This window comes from Vicugna pacos, chromosome 7 (assembly GCF_048564905.1).
Source record: "Vicugna pacos chromosome 7, VicPac4, whole genome shotgun sequence".
NCBI lineage: Eukaryota > Metazoa > Chordata > Mammalia > Artiodactyla > Camelidae > Vicugna > Vicugna pacos.
Genome location: NC_132993.1, coordinates 32,573,909 through 32,590,205, shown reverse-complemented (window position 1 = coordinate 32,590,205; position 16,297 = coordinate 32,573,909). Strand labels below are relative to the sequence as shown.

Below are 16,297 nucleotides of genomic sequence, written 5' to 3'. Positions count from 1 at the left end.
AAGATTACACTGTATAGCACAGGGAAATATACACAAAATGTTATGATAAATCACAGAGAAAAAAATGTGAGAATGAGTGTGTATATGTCCATGAATGACTGAAAAATTGTGCTGAACACTGGAATTTGACACAACATTGTAAAATGATTATAAATCAATTAAAAAATGTTAAAAAAAGAAGCTATGCTATGAGAAAATAAACTTATATCCAAAATCATATATAAGTGCTATAATACCCTGAATCATATATAAAAAGTACAGGATTTGGAAACTTTTAAGATGTTTTCAGTTTTAAAGAATGGAAAAATACTCATTTTTACTCTAATTCAAACATACTTACCCAAAGAAATTTCTGTACTACAACTTACTAATGATGAGTCAAGTGCTAAACTCTTATTTTAAATGTATCAACGCTTAAACATATTAAATGTATATAAAGCTATACTTTTAAAAAGTTGAAACAAAAACTTTAAAGTTATATCAAAGAAAAACATTTTGATTAGAGAAAGATGAATGAAATAAACTGAGAGAAAGTTAAGGCAAGGAGGAGAAGTTGTTTAAAATACATCATCTATTTTAAAACATTTCTGTTTTTTGTATAATGAATCATATACAGCGCTGCTTAGACTTAAGAGTTTAAACAAAAACCAAAAATGTTAATTCATAAAAACACTCACCTACAACACCATTCAATACGACCTTCGCCCTCACAAGTTTTTGCCCAATGATTATCTGCCAAATTTTTCATTGCAACAGCATATTCACAAAGTGTTTCCTCATCCTCACAATGTTCTCGCCAGATCTTATCAAAATCTCCCACTAAAAACAAAGAAAAAATAAATTAACTTTATTTTAAAATGTCAGGCTCTTAAAAGTTTTAGTAAAATCTAAAACTTAAAGATGCATATAAAGAAAATTATAAGGCAAAACTTCATAAAGTTTAAACATCATAATTTTTAAAGCTCCTTTATACAAAAGGATGCATCATTTTAACCATGATGATTTGATAATCAAATAAATTTTACCATTTTAAACATGTGGATTTGCAAAGTTGAATAAATGCCAGTTATCAATTTATAAACCAAAAGTATGCTGGTAGAGGAGAAGTATGGCTGGTCATTCAAACATTAATTATCCTGCTACCAATGGGCAATAGTACCTTGCAGAAACAGAGAAACCACTTAAGCCTGCTTCTTGCCTGTTACTTTCTTGAATTTCTACATAATTATTAGTCCCCTATATTAAAAAGGGATTGACAGGTGAGATGGCAACATAAATTAGCCAGAAAGTTAAATATATGTATTTATACACTTGGACTTGCTCTAAGCATACTACACTTTAAAAACTTATAATCCTAGGGCAAAAATGTTGCTGGAGAAACTACCTTGGAAACCTTTCTGAAGTTTTGAGTCTTTATAAAATGAATAAAAATTATAAGCTGACTATATTATGTGGCCACAGCATTACTTTCAGCTGCTACCATTTTTCTTTTTAATTAAATCAGTCGCTACACATTTAATATGAAATCTGAAACATCAATGTGAGTTCTTTATAAAGAAAGGTATGAGAATGCTATGGCCAAATAAATAACATTAACATAATTATAAGGGTAAAAGAGTAAACAAAAATTATCAAGGTGGAGTCATTCAATGTTCTTAGACATAAGACTTAGGTTCTCTTGCCACCTGTTCAAATCTAGGCAATTGTTTAGTAAGAGAATAAACTTAAACACATAAATAGAATAGCCAAATTTGGGGATGGTGATTGTATTCAAATTCTTTCCCCAGGTGAGATGATTAGATTCTAGTATTTAAGAGTTAAAGGTTTTAAGTTTGAAAAACTTTACTGGTTATTTTAAGTACACAGTTCAGTAGGTACTGAGTTGAAAATCAAACTATTAGCCTTCTAGTTTGACCAACACAATAAAGAGAAATAAGGGTACAAACATGCCCTCACACATGCATTGTTCAGTTAAGATGAATATGTATCAGTCTTGGTCTGAATATTGATTTTTAAATCCAAAAAGGATGAAAAGTTTTCTCTTTTTTGTGGTCATATTCTTATACAACAATATTTTCACTAATCACTACTATCTGTGTAGTGACAGGGCTCTCAAATTGTTATATAGCAGATTGGCAATAACTGTCCACTAAAAACAAGTAGGCAAACAAATTTTTCTAAATTCTCAAAGAAAAACTCCTTAGTTTAAGCAACATCCTTCAGATGTAGTTATTTATCAAGTCTCTAAATAAAACTACAGGAAGTAAAGCCTTTGAAACAAATATTTTGATTATTGTTACTTTAATAAATCTCCAATGGTTCATAAAACTATTCTCAACTTTATTCTAATCAGACGACGCTAAACAGTTCATGAAGGTATAGTATCATTTCAAAGGTGCTTTATCTTTTTTCAAGATGGATATCTTCAACTCTAAAAGGCCCTTTGCTTGAACATGAATGTTTCAATGTCCTATATAATGTACATGTCATAAACAAATATATAAATTTACTACATTTTCTGGTAATAGAAGTCATTCAAACAAAAGTTCTGTGATCAAATACGTTTGGGAAAAGCTATGTTTAACATACTTAAACAGATTTCCTTTCTATAAGACTTCTTAGTTTATTTTTTTAATTTTTATTTTTAAATTAGAGTACCATCAGTTACAATGTGTCAATTTCTGGTGTACAGCACAATGTCCCAATCGTGCATATACATACATATATTTGTTTTCATATTCTTTTTCATTAAAAGATTTCTTAGTTTAGATTCTGTAGAAGGCCCCACTTAAGACAAGGACCTGGGTACAAGTAATTTATTCAGGGAAGAATCCTAGCAAACAGGAGTAAGAATAGGGAGAACAAGCTAAGGAAGCAGAAAATGCTAATACAAGGGTACATTATTGAGGTTGCCTGCTGTGGGCAACAGAGAAGCATACAGAATGCCTCTGGAATTGTGCACCTAGAGGATGGGAGACTGAAGTATTTATCTATCAGTTACTATCCCTCATTAACTGAGGGTTGTTAACAACCTGTATTTCTAGTCTGCACTTAGGTACTGAAAAGCAGGATGCTCTCGGTGGGCTCCAGCAGTGTTAGTGAAAGGTAGAAAGCAGAAAAGAAAGCAGCACACATTTAAATGGGACTCTGTTGGGACTGGGTGCCTCTGAGCTCACAGTGTCTGTCCACCATACCAGAGGACCAAGGGTATGTTATGAGAGCCATCAAATGCATCTATTACAAATTCTCAGAGTTCTCTAAGTTACTGTATATTGTGAAACTCAATTAACACTAGAATTGTTCTACTAGCTAGGAGACGCAAAGACAAGCGTACATATATATGGAAACCTACTGCCCCTTCAGCTTTTTAGAAGACCTTTGGTTTCTCACACTCAAAATTCTCTTTAAATACTGTCAATTTTTTTTAATGAAGTTTTAAGGCTTACTATCTGCTACTGAAGTCTTGAGGAAGGATTCAAATTTTGTCTGTAAGCCTAATCAACTCAAACTAATTGCAGACTTCAATTTAATGTTGTTGTTTTTTTTACTAATATTTAAGAGTCTCCAGACTCTCCAAATATGCTGCTACTGAAATTGATGAGATTAATAGTGTAGTACACTTAATATATAATTGAGACTAAACAATGCAATTGTACACACTTTTCATTCTTTCAACAGATTTGCTGAAAAAATACCCTATGTCAAACACTACAGAGAATAATAAAGTTAACGGTATCAAAGGAAGAGAAGATGTAATAAAATGTGGTAGCTGTTCTAATAGAGATAGGAACCTGATATATTCCCTATGTTCCATGTAAACCATTCTGGACTCAGAACTTTTAAATCACATATATATTCAACAAAAAAGTATCAAACCCTGTCTACTAGGTATATACTGTATTAAAGTGTTTGGTTACAAATTTGAACAACAACAACAAAAAAGTTAGCCTTCAGTTATGAGAAAATTCCACTTTCCAGAATACCCCTGAAAGCTTATTATTTTTTAAATAAATCAATTTATTAAAAATAGAATAGGAAAATTCAGGGGGTTTTTTGGCAACAGCCCATTACTTATTTTTACAGTATTCAAAATAGTGCTACTTACCCTTAAGTATTTTTAAAATAATTTATGATTTGGATTGCAAAAGCCAAAAAAAGTTAAGGTTGACCAGTACCCAGTATACATATTCAAAACCCTCCCATTAACTTGGTCAAACTACATATACAAAAAAATACATTAAACTCAATTCTATGGATTTTTGTTATAATTTAGTTATTAGGTCAATCAATATTTAAAAGATTGTCTTATTTAAAATGATAATACTTTTCATTATCAAAAGTTAAATCAAGAAATAAGAACTTGCTGAGGTCTGTATCAAAGCTCTACTCAACATAACAAGCAATGCTTAAGTATTCAAGTTCAATCAATCAGAGCTCTCAATGAATAATTAGCCTTATGATTCTAATATATTGGCATTTGTGATGACTCAAAATCATTATGATTAATAATCTACTTTCTTATTCATTTTTATAGGCATCCTATGAAAACATGAATGTATCTTAAAGTAAAAGGGGGGGAGGGAGAAGAAGGGGAAGGAGAAGGGCGAGAAGAAAAAGAACCGAGAGAAGGAGATGAAAATCTCCAATGAACACATACATTTCACTTTGCTTAAATACAAAGAACTTGGGTAATTCAAAAATTATATTTAGAAAGCACAATTAAAAATATATATGTCCTGCAGCCTAACTTGAAATTAAGAGTCAATAAACACATTACAGTCAGACCAAAATAATAAATCTAAAGAAGAAATCAGTAATCATTTGTTCAAATACATAGTTTTAAGATCAACTTAAAGCTCTACCTAGTCTTAAAAACAGTCACCTGACTGTCTTATAAAATTCTTGAATGAAGTTCAAAATTACCATGACTTCTGTTTGTTACACTCTTTTCACATTTAAATTTCTTAAAACACTAATTAAAAATTAATTAATAATTTAAAACACAAGCGATGTCAACTTAAAGTTGCTAAACCAAGTTCAGTATGGAAATCAATGAACTGAATTATTCTGAAGCCTACTACCAAGATAACATCATACTTACTGACTAAATTCACCTTCACAAAAATTAAATGCCGCAACTAAAGAATAAACAAAATATAAGCTACTTCCTATGAAAAGACAATAACTAAGAAAAAATAGCACAATCATTAACTGATTAATTAAAAAGACAGAGTTCCATGGAATCCAAGGATAAAAACCCCACCAAGCTCACAGAAACAGAGAACAGATGGGTAGATGCCAGAGACAGGGGGTAGGTGAGTGGGCAAAATAGGTGAAGGAGATCAAAAGGTACCAACTTCCAGTTATAAAATAAATAAGTCATACGGATGTTAAAAAAAAAAAAGGACAGAGTTCCATTTTTAATATTTTATGATTATCTTAAGATATTATTACTTTGACTGCATTGTCTTTGTAAGGACCAAGGACAATGAAATAAGTTAAGAAGTTATTTATTGTTGCTCTTACTTAATAACCTCAAGAACAGTTGTATTACAGGTCCAAACTCAAGTGAACCAATGGAATCCCTAAACTATCTCTTTAAAGTTGATTCTACTCTTCCTCTATGAATTAACCTCTCTCATACCATCTGATATAGCAAATTTCTTTCCTTCAAAACATAAGTGAATTCACATATTCTTGGAGAGGATTTATCTGCCTTCCTCTTGATCATCTTACAATTTCCCCAAATATGCAACTGCCATCCATATAGTACTTTGTCATTTGTTTATATATAGAGTTGTCTATTAAAACCAGGTGTGATTTTCCCATTAGAAAGTTTAAACTGAAAAGCAAAGACTACTTTTGATTTACGACTTGTATAAGCTATATGAGTTAATCATGGTTCCCCATTAGTGGGGAGAAAGTAACTTAAGTTTTCCATGCTCAAAAATGACAGGAACACCAGAAAGTACAAATTAAATTAGTTGTTACAGTAAAATTCAAATTATAGTTGATAACTTTCAACAGCTAACAGTGATGAATAAGCAGTAAAATTTGAGTATGTTAAAATAGTGTTATCAAAATAAGAGGTTTAGAGTCAATTTTCTGGAGACTCACTCTACTGTTTTAAATCAATTTATAATTTTTTTTTCACTTTACATTTTTGTTAAAAAGAAACTTTCAAGTTTTAATGCAGTCATCTCCATTAAGTTCTTTGACAACAGTACATGGATCTTTTTGGAAAATCTTTAAGATTAAGAAGAAAATATTGGTAATAACACTAAATAGATTAAAAGGTACTTAAATATGAAAAAATGAATAGGTGGTACTAAGGTTCATGCATTTTTACATGCCAGGACCATCTGATGTGAAGCACACTAGAAATAATATTTTCTCAGTAACTATCCTAATTCTCATTATAAAAAGATAGAATAGACAGCACAGAAGGTAATAAATTTATTAAATATAAATCTGAGGCCAATTTAAGATAGGAATTGCATGCCGTTATTCTTGGTGGTTTAGCCTTGTGAGTCATGATACCAAAGATTAACAGTGCACTACTGCGGTTCTTAAGCGGTGTAGAATGCAGAAGAGAAGGCACATGATTCCATGTATATAAAATTCTAAAAAATGAAAATAAATCTACAGGGACAAAAGATCAGTGGGACCAAGAGTATAGAGAGAGAGAATGACTGCAAAGGAGCACAAAGAAGTTTTAGAGGCAATAGAAATGTTCTACGTCTTGACTGTGGTAAAGGTTTCATAGGTGTATATATCTGTCAAAACTCAATGGATTATATACTTTAACTGGGTACAGTTCATTGCATATAAACTGTACCTTAACAGATTTCATTATAAAATATGTGCCATGAACACATCAAAAGTTACAAAATAAAAACTGTATTTCATAAAATTTGAGGGTCATCTAAAAATAAGAAGTAATTTTGAGTATCACAAATCTTAAACTTTTAAAAATTCAAAAAAATTTTTTTTTACTTGGGTATATCACCAAATATGGGCTATAAGATGCATTATCTATGAATGACCAGATTACCAAATTCAAGTTCAAAGAACATTGAAAGGTCATTTCCTCTAACAAGAGGTAAGCAGAGAAACTCATGACCAAGTGGAAACAAGTTCTACAGCCAACCTAAGACATTAAGACAAAGTGTTCAGGACCAGATTGTCTCACAAACATATTTAAATCACACACAGACCAGCCTTCTCAGAATTCTTGAGCATCTGATATAGTGTCACACCTAAAGGTGGGACAAAAACATCCAAGGTGTTTGGTGATGAAGCAGCTCTTGAGAATCAAACAAAGAAACTAGCTGAAAAGCTGCATCTTACATCTAATGAGCTGCAACTAGTAGTTTCTCTGACAAGAGGAAAATCCCAACATTCCAATGCGCTAAGAGGTTGGATCTTTCATATAAGAAGTCAGAACTATAAGCAGCAAAGGGAGCAAAAAAAAAAAAAATACTACAGCCATTTTAATACTGAAGAAGAAAGTGACTACAGAACAGTCTAGGTAGAAATTCCAGGAACCATTCAATCTGCAATGTCCTTAAATGCATCCAGGCAAAACAGCTACAGATACACTTATAACTTTTTAAATTATGTATTTAACACACATAATACTTCCTATGTGCCAGATACTGTTTTAAGTACTTTACAAACATTAACTCATTTAATTCTAATACCAAGCCACTGAGGTAGATTTTTACTTTACAGATAAAGAAACTGAAGTACAGAGAGATTAAGTAAACTTCTCAAAGGTACACATCAAACCTGGCAGTCAAGTGCCAAAGTCCACGCTCATAACCACTATACCACCTTGCCCCTCTTTATGCGTTTTTAACTTATGAACTTTAATGGATACGAACAAAGCTTTGCACTAAAGCAAAGTACACTGACTCTACTAGCCACAAACAAATGGTCTTTTGTCAGTCAAATGTAGTTATTTAGTCTCTGCAACTGCATTATTAGATTTCTGGCAGTGCTTTCAACTCTGGCTGCATACTGGAATCACCTAGAAGTTTCATTTAATTTGTCTGAAGTAGGAATTGGCTATTTATTTTACTGCTTCCCAAATGAATCCACTGTGCAGTCACGGATTAAAACCACAGGTCTATAGCAAGGTTGTAAACTCAAATGCCTGATGAAACAATATACAGAGCAACTGAGGCCCAGGGCAAACTCAAGAGTCAAATCTTAATTAAAAAACAAAACACTGTGTGGATAAAACTTCATATTTACAAACATAATTTGGCCCATGGTGAATCTTCTGTGCTTGGAGCATTCTCTTATTATAAACATATTTATGATAAAAAAAAAAACAGTTAATCCAAAATGTAAAACTCTTTGAATACACCCTGTACAAGAGATGGAAAAAAAATCAAATTAGAATCAAAGGCATCAGTATCTATTATTCCCCTGTGAAACAATGACCACACAGATCACTTGTTTAGTGTAAACAAAGGAGTTATGGAGAATCTTTTGAGACTTAATTTCTGTATAAATGGGAATAGGAATTTCTATATAAGTAGAGGAGTTTCTATACAAAGAAGAATAGGGGATACTCAGATGTCCCTCGAATGGCACGGGGATTCTAAAATAACCCTTGCAATGAGCATTAATATAGCTACACTTAAACCACAATAAATTAGTACAGTTTAGATCAGCATTTCTCAGGTGTCTGGATTGTTTTACAGCCAGTACCAATTTCACCTCCAAAATTTAGGGAATTGATACGGTTGCAAAATTTTTGCATGTGAAGTTAGAGTACATAAGTAAATATTTACACATACACAAAATTATTACCAGCTTCTAATACCAACAAACACAGTGACACACATTGCATCATTACAATATCCTTATTAGTTCTCTTTTTTTTCTGAGAACAAATTTTTTTTTTTAACTTTTGGTTGCCACTGCTATTTGGGAACCAGTGAGGAGGGAAGAGGGAGGAGCAGATAAGAAGAGAACTAGAATTCACAGTATACAGTAAAATAAGGCAAGTTGATTCAACAAACATGTATCAAATGTTAATAACAAGGTACTGTGAAATATTTACATTCCCTACTACACAGGGTTTTTTTAAAATAGAATGATGCTAATAATAATAATTTGGACCATTTTCAAAAGGTTTAATTAATCTAATATACTCATTTAAGAAGATATGACCATAAATTCATTACAAAAAATTTGTATCCAAAAGTTAAAATTTTAAAGTTATGATTATAAAAAGATTAGACTCAAATATCTGGAAATATCTGTATTAACTTCTTTCTTTTGTGTGTGTGTATGCCTTAAATCTACAAGGTAAGATGCTAGGTACTAGGGATACAAAGATAAAAGGCAGAGATCTACTCTAAGGAACAAAGTTTAGCGGAAAAGACAGACAAGTGAACTGCTAAGTGATAACTACGATACAGGCAAACAAAATTGTGCTATGGGAGCATAAGGTAGAATGGGGAGCACTTACTTTATAAAATTGGACACTACTGGTATCTTCTGTTATACTTACCATCACTCCAGCCCTCACAGCTTCATCTTCAAGAGAGGGCTTCTAACTCTTCACTTCCAAGTGATACCTTCAAACTAAATCATCACCACTATCACTATGACAAGCCAACCTGCCTGTCTGTGCTCTTTTCTTCCTGCCCTCATCACAATACACACATTTAGAAAGAGAACAGGGAAATGGCTACTTATATTTTCCCAGGCAAGAAGTCTTGGCATCATCTTTGACTCTTCCCATTTACTTTCACTAAAACTGCTCACTTTGACCTTCAAGAAGTATTTGACTTACCTTTCTCTATTTTCATGATTGTTACTGTTACTTATGCTATTATTAACCTTAAAAAATAGATTAGTGTAAGAGTCCCCTAGCTGATTTCCTTTCTTCTAGATTCCTTCCTACTCCAATCTACAGTACTTTATCTCAGGATTCCTCAGCCCTTTGTCCACTGTATAATCTATGGAGATTTTAAATAATGTAGATGTCTGTGTTCCACAAAGTTCCACAGATGACACTGATATGAAATCAAGGCTAACACCCACTGCATTTGTTGCTATATTTTCTTCTCCACAAAACAATCAAAGGCTCTATACCAATACTTCTGATTTTTACTGTATCTTTTGAAATGTAAAAAATACCTAGAAAGATACCTTACTCCAAGGATGACCAAAAATAACAAAATCAAATAGTTAACATACTATGTGCCCCCCACTGAGTTGACTGTTTATTAGTCAATGTTCCCTTTATCTTTCAGTGTTACTAATTATTAAATTCTTTTCATTTTTTTTTCCCTTGCTACAATGGCAGTTCAAATTTTCCTAGGGCAAAGTAAAAAAGCCATGCTGTGAACAGTTTTCACCTTACTTATTTTGCTGATTGAGCAAAGATTCTATCATAAAAAGTAGCGTTTTCTGATTCTATATCAGAATGGGCATGACTGGGAAGATGTAAAGAAAATACAGTAAAACTTCATTTGAAAAAAAATGTAAAACAAAGAGAACCTGTTAAAAGTGTCTTGGGGTCATGGAGCTAGTTATTTTAAAGTAGTACTGAAGACCATTGAAGGGAAAAAATAGGAAATTTCAATTAAAAACAGACTCTGTTATCCTAATTTTAAAAATAATTTCAAAAATTTGTTAGAAGAAAAACTCTAACATTACATTCATTCTTTCAGTTTTAGACCTTTTGGCTATAGTTTAAAATTATTTCTAATTCAAAGGTTTTTTCCCTACTCCCCACCACAATTCTCTTGTTTTAGATACTTGCTAAAGAACAACCAATCACAAATGTTATTTTTCAGCTTAAACTACGTCGCTATTCTAGCTTTCTCTGTCTCAAACAAGTAGAATAATGTGAATAATCAATAAGAATTAAACATCTAAACTAGGCTACTTAGTCATTGACTCAAAATGCTAACAGCTCTTAATCTTTGTAACACAATTTTTTCCAGACTTAGTCTACAGAACCAGCCTATCCTGCGTTCTCCTTTTCTGTTTCAGTATCAGTAATCTGTCTTATTTATTTTAACTACTTTTATAATATCATCATTGCTACTAAAGACATTGATTTTTTTTAATATAGAAAAGCATAATAAAGATCACCCATTAACCCATGACCTTAAGAATACAACTGTTAACAGGTTAATATGCATTTTAATTTTTCTCTGATTGATAACCTGCATGGGTTTGTTTATGTGACAAACTGTTTTAACCTGTTCTGGCATAAAGAGTAAGTAACTTCAATTAATAAATTGATGAAAATTGCACAAGATAGGTTAAAAAATCAAAACTAAATGGAATGGAGATCATATTTTTATTACTAACAGCTGCAGCTTTTACATTATCTTAGAGTTTTTACATAAATACTTCCAGTTTGAAAAAAGAGATACCAAGCATAATAACAATCATTATAGGAATGGGATTTTGTGACTAAGATTATGGAAAAAATCATACAAAGACAACTGAAAATACACAGTTCTCAATTAGATACGTACTTACCAGGCAATCTGATTAAACAATGAAGTCTCTATTTGGAAAGCAGAGACTTACTAAAAAGCTGCCTATAGCTCTATGATATATTTAAAATATTTTTGGCTTAGAGGCCATATTTTGAAAATTCAAAGACAGAAAACACACCTGCGAGCAAATTTCAATTTATATAAACTCAATCTAAAAGACTGTCCCTTATATATAAATAAATGACTGACACAAGAAACACTCCTTCTCATCACCACTGATAAACATTTCCCCATTTCCTTTTGGTAACTACTTCAGATATCTGCACTGCCTGGAACACTGACCTTTATCTCCAATTCTCACTTTACACTTACACAAATAGGCAAAGGATCTCTAAATGGTGACATAGGACAGGCAGTAAAATGGAGTAGAAAGGGGAAAAGTGGTAAAAGAAAAGAGTGCATTAAATCTACCTGCTGGACTTCATCTCCTGTTCACTACCCTCTACCTCAATCCTGCTTATCACCAACAACAGACATCAGTGGGGCAAACAGGCTGGGAAGTGTAGAGAGAAACCTTTTTCTACCACAGCAGAAAAATCTTATTTTCATTTTCATTCCTGCTTCATTTTAAATTCCACTACCAGAGATAAGGGAAGGGAAAACTATATTATTCAACCCGACACTCGTTATCCAGTTATCATTCCTGTCCTTACTATCCAGTGAATGTTTTGCCTCCTTCTTCATTTTGCTCCAACTTACCTCCTTCTCTGCCATCACTTCCCAAGAAATCTGCACCTTACATAACCCCAACTCAGCTAATCATACCTATCCCATGAAATGCCTCATTCCCATCAATTTACATCCTTTTACAAACACAAATTCAAGTCTACTTCCTGCTTCCCATTTTCCCTCCCATAACAACATCTGGAGTCACTATTAGGCTTGGAATTGGGAAGAAAAAATTACTATTCCCATAAAATATGTTCAATGCTAATGTTGAACTATCCAAACTATCCAAACTTAAAGCAAGTTTGTTTGTTTGTTTTACTATATGGGGGATTTGGCTCACTCATGTGTAAAAAGGAATGAACTAGTTTAGATCATCACTTCAAAATGTGGCTGACAAGTTTCCAAGCACCACTCATAGGGTTTCTGAAACTGTACATCTGAGGTGGAATACAGGAACATTCTAAAAAGAACCCATATGAGTCTACTGATTATCCATGTTTGGGAATCATTGATAAACGCTAAGATTCCATCTAGTCTAACATTCCAAGATTCTAAGCTGGAATTTTCACTGCATTTCCTGATAGGAACAGTGTTATAAAAGAAGGATAGCTTCTATAGTTACTGGTATTACAATTCAGGTATGTTACTGATTAAATAGGCCTTTGTAACCTGACCTAGCACCTAAGGACCATTTATATTATTATTTTATAACCAGAGCTGACTTGCAAATCAACTTGTAAAATATGTTTGCAGATTGGAGACCATCAGTATTATAACAATACTAAAATCTCAAAGGAAAACACTAAAAATTATTCCTTTAGCATTACTATGTGCGTGATCAGACTTTTTCAGATGGCTTTTTTGTGGATTTTTGTCAAATTATAAGATTTGACCTACATGTCAGAAATAAAGGTAGAAAGGCTCTTTTACTTTGCTAGTTCACTGATGGGGCTTTGTATATCACTGGAGTAGATCACTGCTGGAATTCAGGGCACTAAAATGCCTTAAAAACAGTCTCATTCAGATGTTTACAGACTGCCAGAACTACCTGCCCAGAAGGATACTAGATCATTCACTTATGAATGATATGTATCTATTCTAGCTCTGGCAATTTCCAACTACTGATTCTCATTTTAAACAAGTGTTCCCTTGGTTAATATTCAGGCTTAAAGACATGTTTCAACATGTGGGAACTAAGCAAGTATAAACAGCACTTGAAGACATGGTGACACATTAGCAGTGTATTAATTTAAGAGGAACTAATTCATTTATGAATAATGAATAATAATGAAATTATTATAAATAAGGTACAAATGGAAATTAAATTATATGCTACTAATTTTTTCATTCAAAAGATGTACTTGCTTAAATTTGTACAGAACAGCATAAGAGAAAGTGAGCCCATTTATTTCCTCATTTATCCAAACAACATAAAAACCTACAGTGACTGCTATTATGTAAGTGCATTCTCTGAATATCAAGAATGATGCAATGGTTACTATGGTAACTACTCATTTTATTGAATAAATTGTGGGTTGGGGTTTAAAGCATTCTTTTAAAAAAAATTTTCAACATATTAGGATGCCTGATAAGTCTCTTTCTATTGCTACCTATTAAACAATAACTATAGGCCATCTTTGAGAATGACTATCTAAGCAGCTATTAAAAAATCAAGGCTTGAGTTGCCAAGGGAAAAAACTTTGAATTTAAAGTTTGAAAAATGAAACACATCAGCTACACTCAAAAGAAAAGACACTTAGTTTTAATCTTCTAGAGTAATTGAAAAGTGTCTGTAAATGAAAAGTAAATGATTTTACGTGTCTGCTCCTTCACTGTCATAATTCTGCTTCTAATCCTCACTTAACTAAGCATAAGACCAACACTAGAAGGCTGCTTACTTTTCAGTTTGTAATTAAGCTAAATAAAGCCAGAGCAAGTAGAAAGTTCTCTCTCATGTTGATACTTAGAAGAAACGTCTTGCAAAAAAAAAAAGAGCACATGAAAAAAAGTGGGAATTTTCACTGTCAGTTTCTCACAAAATACCTCTGTAAAAAAAAAAAAAAGCCTATATTTAAAATACCAAGGATAACTGTAGATCCCAACAATAAACACTCCTCAGGCCCAAGCAAAAGCTACAGCGGCTTCTTCCTTCGCTTAAGATCTTCCATGAGAGGGGTTCCCAGCGATGTAGGAACGGCTTCACCGGGATGCGGATCCTTAAGGAGGCTTGGTACTTACACAGATTGCTCAAATCTAAACAGCATTTTGAGAACCTGCCCCAGATCTCTTCCTCCCCTGTCTAAACAAACACTAAGAGCCAGCATTTGAAGAACGAGGGAAGACGGTGGGGGGCAAGGATGGAGCCCCTCCCCCTTTTAACAAGGTGAAGTCCAGTCAGCTAAAAGGCCTGCTGACTTCGCAGCCCTGGAAGCCAATGCGAGGAAGCTCGGCCGGGCTAAACCCGCAGGAATGAGGTCCTCGTTAGGGGGTCTGAGGCAGCAGCAAATCAAACAGGCTGGTCAGTGAGGGGCAACTCGGGCTTCTCAGTCCGTCCTTCTTTCTCGAACGGATTCTACCTGCCTTCGTGTTTTAGCTTCACGGCTCTCGCAACGAGCGACCTCCACCTCCTGTGCGAGTCTAGGTGTCTGTGTGTGGTGACAACAAGCTCAGCACCCCGGCTGGGGACAGGGGACGAGAGGGGTGGGGGCTCGGCTCCTCCACAGGCCTGGAACTCTCCTCGAGGGCCCTCGAAGAAAAGGGGGCGGGAGGAGCGCGCCTGACGCCGACTGAGGACTCGACCGAGAAGGGGGCGTCCGGGCCTGGGAGAGCGGCCGGGGCCGGGGCTGACGTGCAGCTCCTTTAGGTGGTAATGGTGGCCCCTTGTGGGGAGGGGAGAAGTTGACAAGGGGCTGGGGGCGACGAGGCCTCCCCTTCCTCCCGCTCAGCTAGCTGTTTACCTTCCCGGTACTTCTTGCGGAGCCGCCGGTGGACGCTCTTCACCACCCCGGAGAGCTTCTCCTGCTCCAGCTTCCGCTCCTGCTCCCGGGGCGGCGGAGTGCTCGGGGGCCCGGCCCCCTGCCCGCAAGCAGCGCTACGGCTGCCGGCCCCCGGTTCCATATCGCCACCGCCGCCGCCCCTCGGGCCCCCGCAGACGCCCGCCTCACGGAGGAGGTGGGGAGGGAGGAGGCAGCAGCGGAGGCAACAGCGGGAGGAGGCAGACAAGCCAGAGCGACGGCCTCGGAGGTGGCCCTTACCCAAACGCACAAGCTGATTGGTGGACTCTGGAAGGCTGGGCGGAAACGGAAAAGGCCAAGGGCCAATGGACGGAGACCGCCGGGGGCGCACCCGCTTGTTTGGGAAGGTGAGCAGCTGGAGGAGGCGGGGCTTGCAGGCTGGGGTTGCTGAGGCGGTGGGAGCGCTAGGCCAGACTGCTCGTCTCTCCCCGCCGCTCCCCGGTCCTGTGCGCAGGCGCTGTGCTGAGGCCACGGGAGACGAGCTGTGGGCCACGCGCTTGCGCGTCTGAGGTTGCTCAGTTTAGGCATCATTCTACCGCCCAGCTTTCTCACGTCTTTCAGCCATTCCCTCTCTTGTTAGTTATATTCTAGCTTGATGAGGCCTAGGTCCTCTACCTGAGCCCCACTGCACGTTGTGAGTTGTAGGCTCCCAATAGCAGCGTAGAGCCGAGAAGCGCTTTTGAGATGACTTGGCGGCACTGGAATTTTACCCCTTAAAAAACCCAGGCATGGATGCTTTCATGGGCGCCAAGGAAAAGCCTGGCTACTAAGTACCGGTTTAATTCACGGCCGGCAGTGGTTAATGCCCCTAGTGTCAGTGCTGAGCGAAGGGCACAGAAGCTGCGGAAAGGAGAGGGCCAAGAAAAGCAGTAGAAGATGACAGGAGAAGGGGAAGGATGGAGGTAACAACCGATACCCTCAAGAACTTTTGTGGTGGCCTGGTATCAGAGAAAGTCTGCGTTGGTCTAATTCGCGTCAGGACTCTGAGCGCTTTTAAAGTTGTCTTGGGTCAGTGACCTCATGCCCCTTAATTCGGTGGGTTAATCTATACGGAATGTGCAAGTGTATTTGGCA

The 16,297-nt window shown here is 35.7% G+C and overlaps 1 protein-coding gene across 1 annotated transcript in view; it reads right to left on the bottom strand.

Moving 5' to 3' along the window:
* Positions 1 to 15,453, bottom strand: part of SAMTOR (S-adenosylmethionine sensor upstream of mTORC1) — an 89,162-nt gene extending 73,709 nt beyond the window's left edge. Inside the window, exons 1-2 of the mRNA XM_072964650.1 lie at positions 15,167 to 15,453; positions 678 to 819 (exon numbers count right to left, since the gene is read on the bottom strand). Coding sequence (XP_072820751.1) covers positions 678 to 819; positions 15,167 to 15,326 — 302 coding nt within the window. The 5' untranslated portion in view covers positions 15,327 to 15,453. The remainder of the gene's footprint in view (positions 1 to 677; positions 820 to 15,166) is intronic.
* Positions 15,454 to 16,297: the final 844 nt, after the last annotated feature.